The sequence below is a fragment of the Ceratosolen solmsi genome, unplaced genomic scaffold (assembly GCF_000503995.2).
Source record: "Ceratosolen solmsi marchali unplaced genomic scaffold, CerSol_1.0 scaffold31, whole genome shotgun sequence".
NCBI classification, from domain to species: Eukaryota; Metazoa; Arthropoda; class Insecta; order Hymenoptera; family Agaonidae; genus Ceratosolen; species Ceratosolen solmsi.
The window spans coordinates 3,291,757-3,312,945 of NW_011948432.1; the positions used below are offsets into that span (position 1 = coordinate 3,291,757).

Below are 21,189 nucleotides of genomic sequence, written 5' to 3' on the forward strand. Positions count from 1 at the left end.
AGCATCATTGTGTCGAATAGCCAATGAAATATTGCTTAGTAGGAATTTATTTTTGCAATAAATTTTTAATTTCTCTTCTCTCGACACATCCGGGCGTGCGTTACAAGGCCGAGCTGTCCGCTTCCCATTAAGTTCCGAATAATATAACGGGGGGCATTGTAACTTTATAAAAAAAAAAAAAAAAAAAAAAAAAATAAAATAAAATCTGCGACCGATGAAAAATATAAAATTAATAAGTGCTGATTTTTTAATTTATGAAAGGCACAGATCGAGCCATTTGCCGTCAAAATTGACGAGGTGAAACACGATGAAGAGAGAGAGAGAGAGAGAGAGAGAGAGAGAGATACATCGATAGGACAGATAACTCGGAGCCTATAGAAATTCTCTCGTGACACATTCACCATCTGGAATGATTAGCATAATTTTTTAACGCTCTATCATCCACCTGAGTGTCAAATTGATCTTAATCTGCGATAGAACAAGACTGAACGAAATTCCACGCATTAATGTTATGACGCATTAAAACTCTTGACATTGCCAGAAATTCTTATATTTCGTACATTGGAGGCTAAACACTAACGTTGATATAAATGCTTGAAACGAGCAAATGGTAAATGGTGAAAAATTTTTTTACTCGACCTGTCGTGCAAATGAACGGAATCTCGCTATTTATTATATGAAATTAACAAATAAAATTCATTTCGCTCGTCCAGCTAGCGTTGAAAGTCCGTTAATTTATCGAGACATTGGCATTAATTATGGTCATTTAAACTATATCGAATCCTGCACAATTTCAGCATTATAATTTTCATCTAATCGCACATAATAAAAGCCACATAAATTGGAAATTATTTTAATGAAACATCATCGTGAGCGCGTATATAATAATCTTGGCATTGGAGAGAGAGAGAGAGAGAGAGAGAGAGAGAGAGAGAGAGAGAGAGAGAGAGAGAGAGAGAGAGGAAGTAGCAAACGATAAGGTTAATATACGGAATTTATGGAGTCGCGATGCAAAATAGAACGGTCAATTATCCAGGCATTATTATGTCAACAGTATTATAATATCATAACTCTATGCTGTTTATTACATATAACCTTCGACGAGTACTTTTATATTAAGCGTGAGAAAGACGAAATGGCGAAATAAGTTTCTTATACGTATATAAAAGACGAAAGGAAAGAAAAAAAATAACACACATACGCGCGCGCGCGCACACAAACAAAAACAGAAGGAAAAAAAATAATATATGGAAAAAAGCAATATTCACACCCACGAGCGCACACGTATGAAAGAAACAAAACTGGCCTCTTAACTTATGTTTAAAGTCTGAGGTGTGAGAATGGTATTTTCTATTTATATTAAAGCTATTTAATCGCCTTGCAATCGCTTAAATCTACGTATTATTTAATCATTCATCTATTTCTCTCACGCTCGATATGAAATTAATCGACCGCCGTATAAATACGGTCTATTAGGAAATTAGCCCCGGCATATTTTTATTATATTGCTCGCGCGATATGGGCGAGCGTACGACGGCGGATGCTTAAAGTGTATTTTCAATTTTTCCAAGCGAGCCGCGTTACGTACGTAACGTACGTAAAGCAGCGATCGGAATCACTGGCCATTAGGCTCGCAACATTTGCCCTGAAATTGCTTAAACGCAATATTGCCTTGGAAAGTAAAATGTACGGAGGAGAGAGAAAAATGAGAAAGTACTCGGGCCAGCGGAACGTCTCAATCGCGAGCTGCTGCAATGGCATGTGCGACTAACGAATTAGAATATTGAGCATCGGACGGAAAATGAGTCGGCGATAAGGGGAGATTAATCTGGCACGCAGTCGTCGCTTGTTCGACATGCCCGAGAATCGAGCAACTTTCTCGAGATCGAGATAGGCATCGAGCATCGACAGACAGATATATATATATATATATATATATATATATATATATATAGAGAGAGAGAGAGAGAGAGAGAGAGAGAGAGACAGAGAGAGAGAGAGAGAGAGAGAGAGAGAGGAAGTAGCAAACGATAAGGTTAATATACGGAATTTATGGAGTCGCGATGCAAAATAGAACGGTCAATTATCCAGGCATTATTATGTCAACAGTATTATAATATCATAACTCTATGCTGTTTATTACATATAACCTTCGACGAGTACTTTTATATTAAGCGTGAGAAAGACGAAATGGCGAAATAAGTTTCTTATACGTATATAAAAGACGAAAGGAAAGAAAAAAAATAACACACATACGCGCGCGCGCGCACACAAACAAAAACAGAAGGAAAAAAAATAATATATGGAAAAAAGCAATATTCACACCCACGAGCGCACACGTATGAAAGAAACAAAACTGGCCTCTTAACTTATGTTTAAAGTCTGAGGTGTGAGAATGGTATTTTCTATTTATATTAAAGCTATTTAATCGCCTTGCAATCGCTTAAATCTACGTATTATTTAATCATTCATCTATTTCTCTCACGCTCGATATGAAATTAATCGACCGCCGTATAAATACGGTCTATTAGGAAATTAGCCCCGGCATATTTTTATTATATTGCTCGCGCGATATGGGCGAGCGTACGACGGCGGATGCTTAAAGTGTATTTTCAATTTTTCCAAGCGAGCCGCGTTACGTACGTAACGTACGTAAAGCAGCGATCGGAATCACTGGCCATTAGGCTCGCAACATTTGCCCTGAAATTGCTTAAACGCAATATTGCCTTGGAAAGTAAAATGTACGGAGGAGAGAGAAAAATGAGAAAGTACTCGGGCCAGCGGAACGTCTCAATCGCGAGCTGCTGCAATGGCATGTGCGACTAACGAATTAGAATATTGAGCATCGGACGGAAAATGAGTCGGCGATAAGGGGAGATTAATCTGGCACGCAGTCGTCGCTTGTTCGACATGTGAGTGAGTGAGTGAGAGACAGAGAGTTTTTTTGGCAGAGTCACGGCATGGTTGGCGTTAGGCCGTTCCAAAGCCGCCACTCTGACCAGACGGCATCGTCGACCACGGGATCCTAAAACTCACCTGCACGGATGTGCGAGCTGCCCCACTGCCAAGCGACGATTCTCGGCGGTGGCCTCGAGCAGAAGCGCGACTTCAGCCTGTGGACGGGTTCGCCGGCCCAACCGATCGATTCGTACATGCCGTCCTCTGTTTCGGCCGAGGGCCTTGCCTGGATCTCCGGGGGTCCGATCACGTGGAGGACGAAACGCAGGTCGCTCGGCATCTCCCTGCGCACACCGTTTATCACGTTGTAGGCAACGCAGCGGTACTCCCCCTCGTCAGCCCAGCCAACGTTCTCCAGACGAAGCCGACGCCCCGAGTGCGGCTGTTGATGCTGCTGCTGCTGGTCGCCTACCCGGTTATCCACGATGGTGTCGGTACTGCCACCACGTTGATGGAGCCAACGGAACTGCGCTGGGGGATTGGCTTCGAAGTCCGGACACTCAAAGGGCTCGATGTTGGAGCCGAGGGAGCTCGTCTCCTCGACCACGTCGAGGCTCGTCTCCTTACCCTTCGAGCCCTCGCCCAACGATCTCGGCTTTGGCCCGTCTACGCATCGTTAGCAATCATTAGCGCTCGTCCAGTCTCCTCAAGCCCCTGGTCCTCTCCCCCCCCCCCCCCCCCCCCCCCCCCCCCCCCCCCCCCCCCCCCCCCCCCCCCACCCCACCCCCATACCCCCATCCGCCCGCCATCACCCTGCCATCCACGTATCATTCGGCCGTCCATCTTACGCTCCCCCGCCCGCCCCTCCCATCAACGCTCCGGCCGACCAAGAGCCAGGGCCGGGGCTGGCCCATTAGAATAGACGAGGCGAGCTCTAATTTCGAAAGCCGTTATGTGATAACTGTTTTCGCGAGTTCGGACTCGCCGTAGCGTACATTTTCATTCTCCGTAACGAAAGCTGACGGAGCTCGACGGACTCGCAACTCGCGGAAGCCGCCGTATCTGGGCCACCTACGTCCTCGGGCCAATGTCGCGAGTCGTGCTCTGCATGGATATCGGGGAACAAGAGGTGAGCCGGGCCCTTCTTTCGAACTTAAGACCCAGCCTGGTGAAACGTCACGTGTGGCTTGGATGGGAAAGTGATGGAGCACGCTCGGAGACTCGACAAAGCTAGCCTTTCGGTAATTAGAGCACAACCGTCTAAAGAGGCAGACAAAAAGTTGGAGAAGGAAAGAAAAAACGTTTTTACTACGCGAGCTGCTTCATAAAGCCGAAATAGATTAAAGTCGCCGAGGAGCGTACGCCGACAGATCCGTCGGATGCGCCATGTAAATTTTTTTCTCCTTCTTTTTATTTTTTGTTTGTTAAATCGTTTTTTTTTTTTTGTTTTTTTTTGGTTTTTTTATTTGGTTTTTTATTTGGTTTTTTTTTGGTTTTCTTTTTGGGTTTTTTTTTTTTAATTTTTTTTTTTTTTTACGACTTTACTTTTCTCAACGAGCCATCGACGCTGCGGAATTGGCTGCATACGCGACTTCGCGTTATAAAGGCCGAAAGTACTCGATAATCCGCAATTTCCGATGCATCCGAAATTCAATACGATACGCTTGTCATTTTTTATCGAAGGATGTTCTCGATGGTGTGACGATGATCGTCCCCCGAGCATCGATAAGTCTTTGTCGAGTCGCTACGAATAATAGAATTATTTAATAATAATAGCAAGAATAGCCGTAATATTAACGACAATGTCAACGTCTATGGATAATAATGTCCAAGTGAGAAAGAATAATTTGACCGAATTTACAAGTTTGATGCCTAACCTCGTTCCCCCATCACTCGGGCTTTTATGCTCCATTACATGTCTTTTGAAAGAAATGAATTATGAAAAATTACTGTTTTTTTCTTCTTCAAAATTTTAAGATATAAGACTCCATTAGGAACTTGCATTTTAAGTTAGAAGTGCTGAAAACTTTGAAGCTTTTAGTGTGGCGTTGACGCTCACAAAGGCTGATTATAGAGGACGTTACGACGAAGCTTCTAGCCACGCAAGGTTACATTATTTTAAAAACTATAATTATAATAATTATCAAGCATTTCCTCGTGATAAGAAAACAATGTAAACCACGTGTATGTAAAATAAATAAATAAATAAAGAGGATGAGGAATTTAGTTTTGAATTTGCAGAGTATTCGGCTGAAATATAAGGAAAGATAATTGTTCAATTTGTTGAAGTAAGGGGAAGATTGAAATTTTCGTAAGGTATGGAAATATTTTGCTTATCTTACTATTTAAAATCACGCAATAGAAACAATTTTATTGAAATGATCGTTAAAATTGTAACACATGATTTACCATCGCATAAAGCGTACGTGCATCTACATTTAGAGTTTTTAATTTTTTTATCGCGTGTTTAGCCTCGGCATGTTTTACTGGTATTCGTTATAAGTTAATTATAATTACATGTTAATATTACGGTGGTTTCATTAGCTTTACGATTTTGATAATTAAATGACAGATACCGAAATATGATATTAAAAATGAATAATGATAATAGTGATGATGATTTATACAATGATAGCAGCAACAACGACGACAACGACAACAACGTCAACAACAAACAACAACAAACAACAACAATAATAATAATGTTTAAAAACAAGATAAGCCCTACGAAAGCATCGAGCGTTATTTGTATTACTACATTTTGCATTAACTTAAATTATCGCGTACGTGTACTGAAAAATCATTTCACTCGGTCGAGCCAGTAAGGCTTTAAGCCATTTAATTAATCGATGATTTTAATTTTTCAATTGATAATGTCCCATATACATTTATTAATTTTTACGCCACTTATAATGCTCGAATAGCTTTTATATCCGCTTTAATCAAAGCGTTAATGAGAACATTGAAGGTGTAATAACAAATTCAACATATTCCATTTCACGATTCTGTTTAGCGATTGAAACATGTAAATCATAAAAGATGCCCATCGTAAATGTAATGGAAGGATAAACATATTTTAAAATATTTTTCATGAACGACGTGAGTGGTGTCGGTGTCGTAGACAATGCTTCACAATAGACCAAATTAGTATGAAGTTGTAGTATGTGGCTGAGCCCCCGTGAAAAGAGTGACGCGAGAAAGCGGAGAAATTCCATAAAAAATGAATTATAATGAGTTATTGCCAAACGCGTCGTGTGAAATGATATATAAAAGCATTATCGACTGATTAAAAGTAAGATTAAAAGGCTGACTTATCAAAGTTAGCCAAGAGCGTTTGGTAATATTAGTTTTGCATCTTAGATAATTCGTGCGAATGTTGACAAAAGCATCGTATCCACGGTTTATGTTCAATATTTATAAAAGGTCACAGCACCATCCTGTAGACGCAATCTGCGTCATAAATAGTTGATCCTCCAGTTGAAATTAGATGATCCCATTTAGTAGCCTATGTTTTCCTAGATTTCTAGACTCTAATGAAAATGCAATATTCACGCGAAAAACATCTAATATTAAATATTCATGCTGTGGCCGATTAATCAATCGATTATAAAATTAGATTGATAATTCTTGGCTTCCTTCTAGCGAATAAATAAACGTCGGCTAGAATTTCCTCAACCTCCGTATATCCGTCATGAATGAAGATATAAAAGAAATTTAGCGGAAAGTCCATTAGCGCAAAAGGAATTAATCTTGCTATAATCTGCCCATTTGAAAATTCAATCGCAATTTTTTTATAAAAAGCATGGATTTTACACTAATAATGCGACAATCGCTATAATTGATACCGAATTACTGTAGTTTGGGCTTTGGCAATAACAGTGAAAATATTGTCTTATGCTGACATAACAACTTGCTATTTTTTATTGTAAAACAATCCAATAGCATAATTAATTATTTCGATTATTATATTTAGCATAGAATAAATCGTGTTCGACTAATTGGTTTTGTGAAGGACACATGTGTGGTTATATTAGCTTGTTTCAATATAAAAGTGAATTGCTATAGTTGAGAGGGAATTTGTTAGAGAGTAATATATATATATATATATATATATATATATATATATATATATATATATATCTCTCTCTCTCTCTCTGGATTGTATACAATCTCTATAAATAATGTAAAGATTTCAAAAGCGTACGTTTTAATGCAAAACTTTTCAATGATCAAAAATACAAATTAAGTTTTTGATCGATAAGAATAAAATGAGTTATTGAAAGATAAAAGAGTTATTGTTTTATGGAAAAATTAAATATCATTGTTTGTTTATTTGTTCGTTTGTCCATTCGTTGTTTTGGTTTTTTATTTTCCGTTCATGCATATACATATGTGTGCGCGTGTGTGCGCGCGGGCGCGCGTATAAGCACATATAAAAACAAAAAAATAAAATAAAACATTAGTCCTCTGTATCGAGGAGTCACTAGAAATATCAGTACTATCTATGTGGTGATAATATATTGCTAAATTGAAATTTATGATAACATTAAAAGAGATTAAATTGAATGAGAAGTAATTTGCTTTATATAGCCTCGCTTAAACAACCTTTGTTCGCTAGATAAGTCAACAATTATTTAACGTAATAAAAATATACTGGCAATTGGTAAGTAAAAATTGCAAGCACATTACAAGAGCATAATAGCCGGATAGGTTCCTAAAACATTTAAATACCACCCTTGTTGTATTGCATGTACCATGAACGAACAAGCATTTTCTGAACATCCTCAATTTTTATCGGAAGCACGAGGAGTTTTAAGTACTCTTATAAAGAATCCTTTGATATCGTAATAAGAGACTTGTAATAACGCATCCGGTCGAGATATGCCCTCGTCCATCCAATCCTCTCCCCCTTTCGTGTCTTAGACGCCGAAGAAAATGCGGCGTCATTTTTTGCCCACGTGATCTTTCACTTTATCCCATAAAAACTTGACCCTCAGTCGAGTCGTCTCGTTAGGCGAAACGGGTTATTTATCTGTCAGCGGTCCCATGGACCCGAGTTTTGCACTTTCGGCCCCTCACGGTGCGCCAATAAAAAGTGAAACGGGACAAAAGCTCGTTGGTTAAATTCTCTCGACGCCGGGTAACTCACTCGTCATCATCTTCAATCGAAACTCCTAATTTATCGATTGCCAAATCCCAAAGGAATTTCCCAAATCTTTAGTCTCTCTCTCCACCCCACCCCACCCTCCTATCGTTACTTTATTGCTCGAGTTTCGTGGAAATTTTCAACATTAAATTGGCACGGCGCGTACCTTTCGGCGACGCTTTCCGTTGTTAAGCTTGAAAATGTCATTTCGACCGCAGAAGGTGACACGGTGCGGCGAGTTGTGGGAGGGGCGGAGGCCCGACGAGGCGAGCTAGTATTGATCACGGAGTGCGCGAAAAGCTGCTGACCGTTCTAATTAATTCCCAATGAACGTATTAATCGGCCGGCCGAGCCATCCAATCGACAATCACTCACGATAATCGCCCAAATAACTTTAATGTAAAAAAAAAAACAAAAAAAAAAAACAAAAAAGAAAACAAAAAAAAAAAAGAAAAAAAAAACCAGAGAAGATGCGAAGACGAGAGAAATGGCGCGCCTCGTTCGCTCTCCTTCCTCGATAGATAAATGCTCCGAATGAGCTGGAATGGACGTGATGCGAGTTCTCGGTCGACGGATGCCAAGTCAATATCCGTCTACTGGCCGTCCGCGAAAAGAGTAAGGTCGCCGAGATAGCCACGGGGCCGTGAATCGACGAGTCTCCTGCCAGTGTCCGGGGCACAATGGCTCTATTTAGCATTATTTAAGGGGAATTGGCGAGGGTGGGGCGGGTTACGATTGGAAGGTTGAGGTGGAGGGAGTGAGTCGGGCTAGGGTTCCCTCGGATTTGAACGTGGGTGGGCGTTTAGGAAAAGAAAGAGGCCAACTCACATTGGACGTCGAGGCGGTAGTTGGCGGGGGCGCTCTCGCCGATGACGTTGACGGCCCTGCAGCTGTAAAGGCCGGCGTCCTCGCGCTTTATCGGCTCGAAGCGCACCTCGGACTCGACGAGGGTGCCGTTGGCGAGGGTGCGGTTATAGCCAAGTGGCAGGACGTTGCCGTTCGAGACCATTATCGGGGCGTTGTCCTTGAACCACTTGATGCTCGACGTCGGGTTGGAGTCCGAGATGCAGCGCAGGCTGATGAAGCTCGACGAGTCCTCGAGGGCCGAGACCAGCATCCGGGGGCTCGTCTCTAGCTTAACCTCGGGTGAATCTGCGGGACGTTAAGGTGACGTTAATTGACGGGCCGAGAGCGCGAGCTCGTAGCCGAATAGGGGCGATTGAAAACTATTGCCGACTCCTCCGACGTGTCGAGCGCTTCGTTTCGCAATATTGACTTTTCCTTTTGCGCTCGGCCAATTTGCATCCGGCATATTGTGCGACTTGCCATGTCGTATTCAGCGATCCTCGCTGAAAAGAGGACTGCTCCTGGAGTCGGCAATATTTTCAGTCGCGATTAATCATCTTCGTGGGCAAAAAGCAGATTGCTCGCTGTATGCCAAGGGGCGTCGTAATATATCGTACTGCTCGGAAGCGCCGATGGGAATGAAAAATAGCAGATACTCTCGAGCCCAAAATTATTATTATGATGTTTATCGTATAGTCGGGTAATAATTTCCAATGCGGAGTTATTGTGCCAAGGCCAATGTTAATGTTATAGCCGCTTAAAAACTCGCTTCCGTAATAGATATTTAAGTTATACGAATGATCGATGCTTTCTTAAAATCTTTTGCATGAAATGTAAGTTACAGATGCGTAGACGAAATCGAAATTCTATGCGCACAAAGTTTGTAGGAACGAAGTCTTTAGAAAGCAAATGAATAGGAAAACGAGCAGCAAAGAATGGAGGACTAAAACATCCGAAGTTATTGAAAATAATTAACATTTTAATTGAAGATATTTTATAGAGAATAGGAGCAATTATATTCACAGGATTGTTGAGAGGTTTAGATAGTTTTCGTATAATTGTTTGACCCGCACGCGCGGGCGCGCGCGAGAGAAAGACTCGATAAAATTTATGCACATTTTTACATGTATTCCCCTTTAATGTAGATTAATACGTGACGTATTATTACATGAATATATCATGTACGTCTTATAAGATTCAATAAAATTTCATTCGCATAAGCAAAGACAGGCAAAATATGTCGAATTTAATGGTACACCTAATTTTTTAAATAAAATAAAATTCCTTTAAAACTATCGATAGATAGGACATACTTATTTCACTTGTTCACTTAAAAAAAAAAAAAAAACAAACAGCGGTAAGTTGATAAAATACTGAATATTACAAAAACCAACGATTTTTATTTTTATTCACCCAGGTATAATAAATAATATATTTCTTATATTGTATTGAACAAATGAATTTTTCAAAATATAGCCTGAAATATTGTGCTATAACAATTAAAGTAATTTTTAATTTTTTTTTATAACATTTTTCATCTGCAGTATTTGTGAATAATTGATTAGTCAAGATGTGCGCTATTTTAGCTATTATTCACTCATCTGTTGCAAGATGTATTTTTTATAATTTGTAACAATTGCATAAATTTGTGACGTTTGTAGTGGCATTCTATGAATACACTTGTATTGCTCTTCTTATTATTTGCTCTTGCTTTTCAATAATCAATTATAATTATATCTACGATGTAAATTAATGGAACTATGGATACGTGGAAATTTGAGAGGTCCGACTCATTTAGAATCATTTTACCCAATAGTTGTCTCTAATACTTCATTCCACGCGTTTTACGCGTATAATAAAAATACAACTCTCATCACTTATATTTATTCGAATTTTCAATTTTATCAATTAAAATCTGACCCCCGGCCTCCGCCCCCCCCCCACCATCGTCCATTTCTCTTTACAAAACTACATCACGCAATTAAGGATGTAAATGAGAGGTAAAATAATAAAAATGATAGACAAAAAACGAGAATGAAATATAGTGCGTAAGATTTTTCAAACGATGAAAAAGAAGGGAGATGAATAGATAAAAATAAAAACAACGGGGAAAAAGAAGAAAATAATTTGTGAAAATTAATGTTTTTCTACGATGTCGCATGGGCCTTTAAATGATCCTTTAAAGGCGGTGCTGTTAGAGGGATCGAGCCTAGCGTCGACTTTCATTATTTTGCGTTTGTAATTCGCTCGTGCGACTTTATTGAAATTCAGGGCTCGCGTCACTAGAATCCCTCCCGTCGTCACCCCTCCCGCCCCCGCTAAAATTTAACCAAGTTCTCTAATTGAATAACGTCTGCCGGGGCAAGGAAGGGGGCCCGTACAAATGAACTTAGAGCACCGCCGTTGAAAGAACGTAGGAGTCGCCGTTGCGCGAAGTGCGCGCGCGCGCGCGCTCGATTAAATTAACGATTGATACTTAAAATATTTCCGTGGAATTGACTCGACGAATGATAATGAATTTATCTCCGGTTCGCATAGGCTTACGTCGTCGTTAACTAAACATGAAAGTCCTATGTTTGTATCATCCGGGCGTCTGTCTGGCCTCGTCGCACGTGCTCCAGCTATAGTTCGTAGCTAACGTCGTTATCGAGATTCTGTCGCTGCGAAATACAATTCGATCTGCACTAGACACAATATTCGGCGATATTAAATTAAAGATACATTTCCCACAGTAATCACGTTCTCATGCTGTTGAAACAAGTTACGAACGCCGGCTTGAAATTCCGTAGCGAATGACCGGGCGCACGAAAACTCGCGAGCTATGCGCTATACGCATGCGTTTTGTTACTTTGGCAAAGTAAAATAATTAAGGTCAATTACCATGTCTCTCGGTGCAGTTATTACATATCGATCGTCCGTATGGTCGATTGAGCGCATAATAGATAATAGAGGAGCTAGCTAGCTAGCTTGTGTGCGAGGGAGAATAGCCCTTTGGGCAGTGACCGAGCCAATCGTCGCCCATTAGCTTTGTCATCTTTGTCTATGGAATGCACTTGGATTATGTAAATAAAGCTGTTATTGACGATCGATCGGATTTAAACTTGATTTTGTGCGAGTTGGTACGCGAAGCGGCTGGATGCTCTAAGGCTGAGGAGACGAGAGGCGGTGATAGGGAATGTCGGGGACCCCGAGTTTAGCAATGACGTCGATCGATCCAATAATATTCGCATATTTATTTCAGCCAAAGGGACCTTTATTTATCGACATTCCAAGGATGACATGATCATACCACGTTTGATACTCGCTAACGATCGTTAAACACAAACGACTCGATCTACTTTAATATCGAGATTTACATCTTTTTTTTCATTTTTCTTCTTCAAGACAAGCTTATATATTAACACAAAATTTGATGAAAAAAAAATATAATCCCGGGACTGGAGGAGCACTTTAATCGAATGAATGTAACATTCATCGAATCGAACAGACATTTTTCATAAAAGTAACATTCGCGGGTTTGCGTAGCGAGCTGACATTTCCTCGACAATTTTGCCTGTCAGGCATCCTGTAATTATCGATACATCGATATAATAATCGAACCGACGGGCTTAAATAGACAAAATTCCAAAGAGACTTAATATTTAATTTTCTCAGCATTGTTGTTAAGAGCGTGCAGCAACCGCGGCTCGATATACGCCCGTCGCCTGTGCAATTCGATTGGAGGAGCAACAGCTATATCAGGACTTTTACAAGAGAGAGAGAGAGAGAGAGAGAGAGAGAGAGTTTAACGCTACTTACAATGAATATCAAATTGTGATTCCGTGACATCGGGTAGAGCACTCGTTGGATGCATGCTCAGGCATCTTATCGGCTTATTGTGATTATCTCGACTGCCACGGACGCGTAAGAGGCTGTGGGCCGCCCAAGTTTTTGGATTGTCGACTTCCGTGGCGTTGCTCTGCTCTCGCATGGGCTGGATTTCGTCGGTGCCGATGAACCTGAGTGGGACAGCATAAATGTAATTGCGCGATAATAATAAGAAGGCGCTCAGAAATTGGCCAACGAACGGGACGGACGAATTGGCGGCGGATAGGGGAGAGGGGCGGCGGGGCGGGTGGACGTAGGGATGGAGTTAGAGGAAGTAGAGGAAATGAAAAAGTTTAGTCATAGGGATGGCTGGATGGTAGCTTGGATGACACGATTTGCTTTTACGAGCATCGACGACACGGCATGACTTAGCATCGGAATAAGTTTGCCATAATCTTTGGATTGGGGAGCGATGAAAGTTTCGATGGCCGAGTCAATTTGGAAAAATGATGGAGCTCAGCAGTAGGAAACGCGTACGATAATGAATACACGTCGGATGACATTCGTTTGGAGCATTCGGACATTCGCATGGAGGGGCAAGAAGCGGCGCCCAAGACTCCGAAACTCTCTTATCGGGGTCAATACGGTCTTCGAGAGAAACTCGGGCGTTTTCCTTTATTTTTCACGTAAAATTGGAAAGTTAAATGGTAGGAAAGCAAGGAGGATATTGGCGCTGGCTTTGCTGGCGGTTCTGTTGAATCGAATTCGTGAAATGGTGGGGTTGACGGTGGTGGCAACGGCGGCAGCGCCGGGTGTGGGTGATGGGGGACAGAAAAGGCGTCAAGGGATTGGGATTTGGCGGGGAGGTGGATCGGTAGAGGAGAAGGAGGGGGCGAACGAAGGCATCGCGGCAGGGGGACGGGGCGGGGGGAAGGGTGTCGAGAGTTGTAAAAACGCATGAACAGGAATTTACGGCCACAAAAGTCATAAAATTCCCGGGCGGCGTTTACAACAGAATCGCGTGCAAAGTCGTTGTTTTGTGTACCGCAGTTGGCGCAACGATTTGGCGCTCGTTTCCGCAGTCGGTGCGCGTGCAAGTCCGTCGGTAGAGTGAGAGAACGAGTGGATACACGGGTGGGTGGGTGGGTGGATGGGCGGGGCGGGGGTCGGAGAGAGATAAAGCGAAAAAGAAAAGAAAAAAAAGGCCGCGGAGAGGCGCACATTGATTTGGAAAAACAAAGAAAATGGTCGAGCGCGAGGTATGGAGGAGGCGCTAAAATGGGTGGTTTTGAGGGCAGGAGAGAGAGAGAGAGAGAGAGAGAGAGAGAGAGAGAGCGTAACGGGAATCGAGGGCTGAGAAGAGGACGCGGAAGTGCAGGGCAAGAAAGTGAGAAGATTACGAAAGCATAAAGAGCGAAATTGTACGAACGCTTTCAGGAAGTTCGCATAGGGTTGCCTCGACTAAATACATGGATGGGGGAGGACGGGTAGACGGAGAGAGAGAGAGGGAGAGAGAGAGAGAAACGAAGAAGGTGGAGTCGCGCGACCAATTACGCTCCGTGCAAAGATGTATAGGCAGGGATGGGGGTGGGTGGAAGAGGAGAAGGCGAGCGTCTGCCGGTGGATGTATAGTTGGCAGAGTTCGCTGCCGGAACTAAATGCGAATCCCCGGTCGCGAACCGAAATGCTCGTCGAGTCCTCGTAATGCGACGGCGAGGCGTCGCGAGTGCCTCAACCTATGTCACTGCATCCGGATGAAAGCGGAAAATGAATGCCATCCATTGTGGACATCGCAAGGAGATGGAAATCGGTCTGTGACAGTCGGGATGGGGGCTGCCGGAGGGTGGGTGGTTGGGTGGATGGGTGGTTGGGTGAGGGGGTAGAGGGATTGCATTCATTTACTTTGAATGCCGGGAGGGCATCCCTTCGTTACCTCGAGCGAAGCGTCTCTTTACGTTATTTCTCTTTTAATTAATTCGTAATTGCGAGGCGCAGCGGCTGATATTCATCGGGACCGCACGCCCACGCGAATTAGCGGCGATGCGCCGCCTAGCAGCAATTGAGCAATGCGAGGAAACGAGGCTCCGCCGTGGCTACATCGAATCAATTTGAATTACGGCGTCCTATCGGCGGATCCTCCTCGTCCCGTTCCTGGTCTCGGACGCGTCCGAGCGATTAATGTAAATATTCGAGTCGTCGGTGCTGCCTCTCTCGTATTGCCGCATCCGCGCAACCTATTCCCCTCGAACTGTTAACAATTCCAATTTGAAAAAGTGTCACTTATGATAATTACCCGGGCTACGGTCCTCCCATTTACAAAAGTCCGCCCGTACGTAACACGTGACTAATGGCCGCGGCTCGTCAACGCAAAGGTTTCACTCACGAATTTCACTCACGAGCGGTAATCCCCCGAAAGGCCGAGCGTCGGAATTTCACAGTCGACACGTCGCCACGAAAAATGACAAATTTTCCTTCCTTTTTTCGGTCGTCACCGGCCGCCCTCGTCCCGCGTCCTTTGACAGCGTAACAAAAGGCATTCATCGCGTCGTCGTGCTCGCGGAACGAATCGAAGAGAGGCCGAGCATTTACGAAGACAAAAAAGAGAGCGCCGCCGTTCTCGCACACACGTCCTCTTACGTATAGAACAGATAGAGAGAGATGGAGTGATGGAGAGAGAGAGAGAGAGAGAGAGAGAGAGAGAGAGAGAGGGAGGAGAGAGAGAGGAGAGAGAGAGAGAGCGAGGGAGGAGAGAGAGCGAGAGAGAGAAATGATCCGTTCGAGATAAGAATGAGAAGAGCTAGTGACTGAAGAAGAGGAATCCTACATGGGAAGGATTGGCGAGTGTGTGAGGTTGAAGGCGGGGAGGGGCAGGACCGGTGAGCGAGCAAAGTGGGAGGAGAAAAGAAATTATCCAGCATAATGACAAGAGGGCAACTTTTAATTCATTCGATACATTGACTTGAATCAAAGAGTCCCTCGGCCCCGACGACGTAGTCGTTAAAGCCGTGACTCCCCCCCCCCCCGGCCCCCTTCAATTATTACTCTAAGGCAAGCTTAGATAAGGCGCGGTCAGAACCGCCAGACCGTGAAACCAAAGGGAGAGTAGCGGAGTGAAGAGGAGAGGAAGAGAGTGGATATACACACGGCATTCATCCTCGAGCATTCTCTTTCTCTCTGTCTCGTGCACGCGCTCACTCACGAGTGCAAAGGAAAGTTGCACGAGCAATAGTTATAGCAGTAGCCGTAGCAATAGTATCAGCAGCATTGGCAGCAGCAACGACGACGGCGACGACAATACTAAAAACAACAACAACAACATCAACAACAACAACAACAACGACGACGACGACGACGACGACGACGACGACGACGATATCAACAACAACAATGATAAAAACAAAAACAACAACAACAATAAGAACGGGAACGGCTACGGAAGCGGGAGTAGAAGCGCGAGCGAGGGAGAGGAAACGAGGTTCGCGGTCCTTTTTCTCGGCGAGAGTCGGACTCGGCTGTGCTGCCACAAAGGCGACGTTCCGGCCTCTTGCGTTCCTCGTTCGCTCAGGATCCGTGTGCTGCGGGGTACGGGAGGCGCACCGCGGAACGACTCCATAATCGCGCCCCACCCTGGGTGTACGTGTGGCCAGGCGGACCGGCGGCCAAATGACCGAGCTCGTGCCCCTCGGGGGTCATTATTTTCATCCGAAGCGCGTCGATCGCCCAAGTCGCGAGGGGAGCGCCGCTGTCGTGGCATGGCCGGGTGGGGCGGGAGCGAAGGCGGTAACGGCACGTGAACGGGCCCGGCTTTTGGCGAAAACTGTGTCGGCTTAATTACGGGGGGAGGCTCCACCTAGAGAACCTTCCCCTGGCGCTCGCTCGGCTTTGTTTCTCGAGCGCGTGATCGATGATGCGGGTGGAGCTCCACACTGGGATATAAATGATCCGCGACGATATTTCCAGAGGCTCTCCTTTACTACGATCCGCGAGCTTTTTGTTATCTTCATCTCCGGCCACGGAGATTGATGGATGGATGAATGGATGAATGGATGGATGGAATGGAAAGGAAGAGCGAAATCAATCGATCGGCCGTCGAGGTCCGTCCCGCTCCTACGCCTCCCTCGGCCATGCCCGACTTCTCGCGAGCGACTCGCGCGGCCCACGGGACTCATCTAAGGATGTCCTCGACCTGCGCGGAGTGCCGACGATTTTAATTGACCGGCAACCGAAGGCCGGCAGTTGGTTGCGCAAAGCGTAAATTCTCGAGGATGGCGCGTCATGGGTGCGGTAGCGAGGGACTCTCCCGGGCAGCTTATCACCCTCGGAATCTCCGCGTGCGGACTTTACGGGAATCGCGCGAATGGCGCGGGAAAATGGTAATGTTTTCGCAAAGTCCCGCGCAAAATCCAACGCGTACGCTTAGCGCTGCGTCACGCATTATTAAGGTCGTGACATTGGGACGGCGGCGGAAGTGGACGCGGGCGTAGCGTCTGTCTTTCTTTGGTCCCGCGATCAAATTGAACGGGGAACGATAAATCGGACGTGAACCATGGCGAAACGCACGTTTGTCCCGAGTACCAATGGCGTCGTCGGTTTTACGGCGGCGGAGGGGGCATAGTCGGTCGTATGTTTGAGCGAATGCTTTGGCGCTGCATCCAGGGGTTATGTACATAGTTTATTACGACTGGATCGCTTTGCTCAGATGTTGAGATTTGCGCTCATTAGTATTCGGAGCTCCGGGTTTACGGAGCTCCGCCTTACGTGCCGATGCTCGACAACCGCAAGGGCTCCTATGCGTTTGGCTGCGTACATGATACAAATTTGTGTTTATTGAGCATAACGAATCGCGTCTGCTATGACGTTTCGCATAAAATGAGTAGCGCGAGACTTACTTGCTATCGATTACGAACGCGCGTGCGCTCGCTCATTTAAAAACGAAAACACATTCCCGTCATTGTTGTATCGCCTCTCGCTGGATTCTTGCGCTTTGCCGGCAAACAATGACGCAACTTTCATGTGAACCGCCACGAGGAACAGTTGCTATTATTAAGGCGTAGACGGATCTATTTTTCTAACGCAACAAATCTCCGCTCCGCGGCAACTATTATTAGTCAAATAAAAGTGGTAATTCGACGATAAAATTTTTTATCGCCGGTAAGTTTAATATTTCCACGGACGCAAAACATATAGAGAGATTTATAATGTAGAGAAACGAAGGAAACAAGACTCTAGAAGGTCGTGCCATTTTTATGTAAAATGAACTATTTTTATTAGGGTGCGTTCCACTTTCATGCATGTATTATGACGCGCGTTCAGTTATAAAAAATCAAGTCATAAAGTAATAAAAGTGCTTGGTTGTTGTTGGTGGTGGTGGGATGGGGTTGGGGAGGGGAGTGTGGAAGAAGCGCGCGCGCTCGCATACCGTTAAAAGGTAAAGAGCTCTGGGTGAATCCCAGGCGCGTTAAAAATTGCGACTACTGCATTCCTGAGCGCTCGCGCGCTCGCGGCCAAGTCGTCGGGGTCCTGCTTGCCGACCCGAGGCACTCGGTGAAAACGAAGCCTCGAGAGATTTGTTAGAAGGGCCGTAATAACGTAATCACCATTTTATGAGGGCCGGTGGGTTGCCGTATCTCGACACGCAGGATATCGTCGCTTCCTGTCCCTCGCGTAGGGTCAGGCTCGTGGTCAGCACCGCTCCAGCGTACTCCAGTTGCGGCTTCCTTGGTTTCACTGGAACAGAATAATTCAGGTACATGTAGTTGGTCGGTCACGAGCCGCATCTACTCCCAAGCAGAGCGAGTTTTCCCGGGACTGCTTCGAGCCCCGGCCCTAAGGTCGTGCTCCCGTTACCCCCGCCCAGCCCCGCCGCACCGACCACTTACAACGTCCCACCCCGACAAACACACACGCAAACACACGCACACACGCACGCACGCACGCACGCACATAGGCACGCGCATGCGAATGCACGCAGAACCTAGTCGTAGACGCGACCAGCGTCTCGCTCGCTCGCCGCCACTCAATTAAAATTTGCGGTAAGGAGCGATCAGCTCGTCGGCGACTGGAGTGTTCCGAGTCTCAATTACCGACGGCCTTATTTATACGTGACTTATGCAACAATAAACGAGCCATTTTCGCTCGAACATTACCTCGGACAAGCGCGCACTGTAATAATACTCGTAAATCCATAATGAATCACTCGATAAAATTATATACATTTAATGCCGACTATATTCATCGAACAGATCGAGAAAACGAAACACGTTTGATCGGGGAGCGGATCAATTGCGCGTTAATACCCCTTGGATTATTCTCATCCAGCGATTAAATATTAAATATTGATTATCATTTATCACCACGCCGTAATATTTACGCTGTGGATTTTTGAATTTTCCATGAGAGTGAAAAGCAACTATCCAACATGTGCCTATTACTCGGCGTCGGCGTCGGCGTCAGCGTCGACATTGGCGCACGTCGATGGGCGACGGTGTCGGGAGGGAGGTGGGGATTGGAGGAATGAGACGGAGGTGCCGAATCAACTATTTACAAAAATAGAAGTTTTCTTTAATAGTCAATGGTATCGTTGGCGTATCAATTCATAATACATTTGGTGCAAGAAAAGTTGCACGAGGCAAATCTGCGCGGGCGTCCCTTTGTTTCCGCCCGTAAAAAATAAAGATAATAATGAATGCGAAAAAGAGAAAAATTATAGAAAAAAAGGTGATATGGTGGTGAAGGAGGAGGAGGAGGAGGAGGAGGAGGAGGAGAATTAAGAGACCACGGGATAAACTACCTGGGCGGCGCAGAACCTCGTGGACGCTAATTCGAGCATCCGCACGGATTATTCCGGGTTAATAAACACCCAATGCGAAACGCGAAACTGTGAAGGTGCGGCGCCGAACCGTATAGTGAGCTGGCCGTGGGCCCTTGGCGGTACGGCGAGGAGGGTGGGCAACGAGGGGGAACGAAACATCGAACCGTTTGACGCAAAATCCAGCGCTGACAAATTCCCGCCCCGGAAGGTTCGACAACGACCGAACAATGGGCGCTCGAAATCCGTCGAAGCTAGCGCACGCGTTTATTGCGCCTATTATTATTGTTATTGTTATTGTTATTATTATTATTATTATTATTATTATTATTGTCGTCGTCGTCGTCGTCGTCGTCGTCGTCGTCGTCGTCGTCGTCGTCGTCGTCGTCGTCGTCGTCGTCGTCGTCGTCGTCGTCGTCGTCGTCGTCGTCGTCGTCGTCGTCGTCGTCGTCGTCGTCGTCGTCGTCGTCGTCGTCGTCGTCGTCGTCGTCGTCGTCGTCGTCGTCGTCGTCGTCGTCGTCGTCGTCGTCGTCGTCGTCGTCGTCGTCGTCGTCGTCGTCGTCGTCGTCGTCGTCGTCGTCGTCGTCGTCGTCGTCGTCGTCGTCGTCGTCGTCGTCGTCGTCGTCGTCGTCGTCGTCGTCGTCGTCGTCGTCGTCGTCGTCGTCGTCGTCGTCGTCGTCGTCGTCGTCGTCGTCGTCGTCGTCGTCGTCGTCGTCGTCGTCGTCGTCGTCGTCGTCGTCGTCGTCGTCGTCGTCGTCGTCGTCGTCGTCGTCGTCGTCGTCGTCGTCGTCGTCGTCGTCGTCGTCGTCGTCGTCGTCGTCGTCGTCGTCGTCGTCGTCGTCGTCGTCGTCGTCGTCGTCGTCGTCGTCGTCGTCGTCGTCGTCGTCGTCGTCGTCGTCGTCGTCGTCGTCGTCGTCGTCGTCGTCGTCGTCGTCGTCGTCGTCGTCGTCGTCGTCGTCGTCGTCGTCGTCGTCGTCGTCGTCGTCGTCGTCGTCGTCGTCGTCGTCGTCGTCGTCGTCGTCGTCGTCGTCGTCGTCGTCGTCGTCGTCGTCGTCGTCGTCGTCGTCGTCGTCGTCGTCGTCGTCGTCGTCGTTGTTATTATTATTGTTTACCCCCACCCCAACCCCCATCGTCACCTTCTCTTCTTCCGGGTAAAGTAATGCGGTTGCGTATAAGAAAAGCGAAAGGACGGGAAAAACGCGGGCGCGCAATAGAAATCCATCGTAAGGGAATTAAAAAGCGAGCTCGGCGTGCGATGCTAATTGAAGTTAAGCCGGAGCCGCACTCGCCCGACAATACGCCCGAGAAGAAATTCGAACCGCGCTCTCGCTCTCCCGGGTCACCGTTTTCCACGCGGCATCGCCCTGCACAAAAAGCCCGGCTTTCAGACACCGGCACGGGAACGCGCGCACAAAAGGGGAATAATGGCGAGCTCGTGAATGCGCGACTCGGTCCGGTCCCCGTCCCGACAATGCGCCATCGACGCTACCTTTCCCCCGCCCCGCCCCACCCCGCCCGGTACCCCAACAACGCTACCCGCCCTCCCCTCGCTCTCACGCGCTCCAAACTCCCCCTCACCATCCCCGTCACTCCCTCTCTGCCGCTCTCACTCTCTCGCTCCCTCTTTCTCTCTCCCTCTCCCTCTCTTTCTCTCTCTCTCTCTCTCTCTCTCTCTCTCTCTCTC

General features: G+C 45.8%; 1 protein-coding gene across 1 annotated transcript in view; it reads right to left on the reverse strand.

Moving 5' to 3' along the window:
* Nucleotides 1-21,189, reverse strand: part of LOC105364321 (muscle M-line assembly protein unc-89) — a 35,366-nt gene that overhangs the window by 2,966 nt on the left and 11,211 nt on the right. Inside the window, exons 2-5 of the mRNA XM_011502218.1 lie at nt 18,295-18,424; nt 12,689-12,888; nt 8,873-9,196; nt 3,037-3,564 (exon numbers count right to left, since the gene is read on the reverse strand). Of these exons, the coding sequence (XP_011500520.1) occupies nt 3,037-3,564; nt 8,873-9,196; nt 12,689-12,888; nt 18,295-18,424 (1,182 nt within the window). The remainder of the gene's footprint in view (nt 1-3,036; nt 3,565-8,872; nt 9,197-12,688; nt 12,889-18,294; nt 18,425-21,189) is intronic.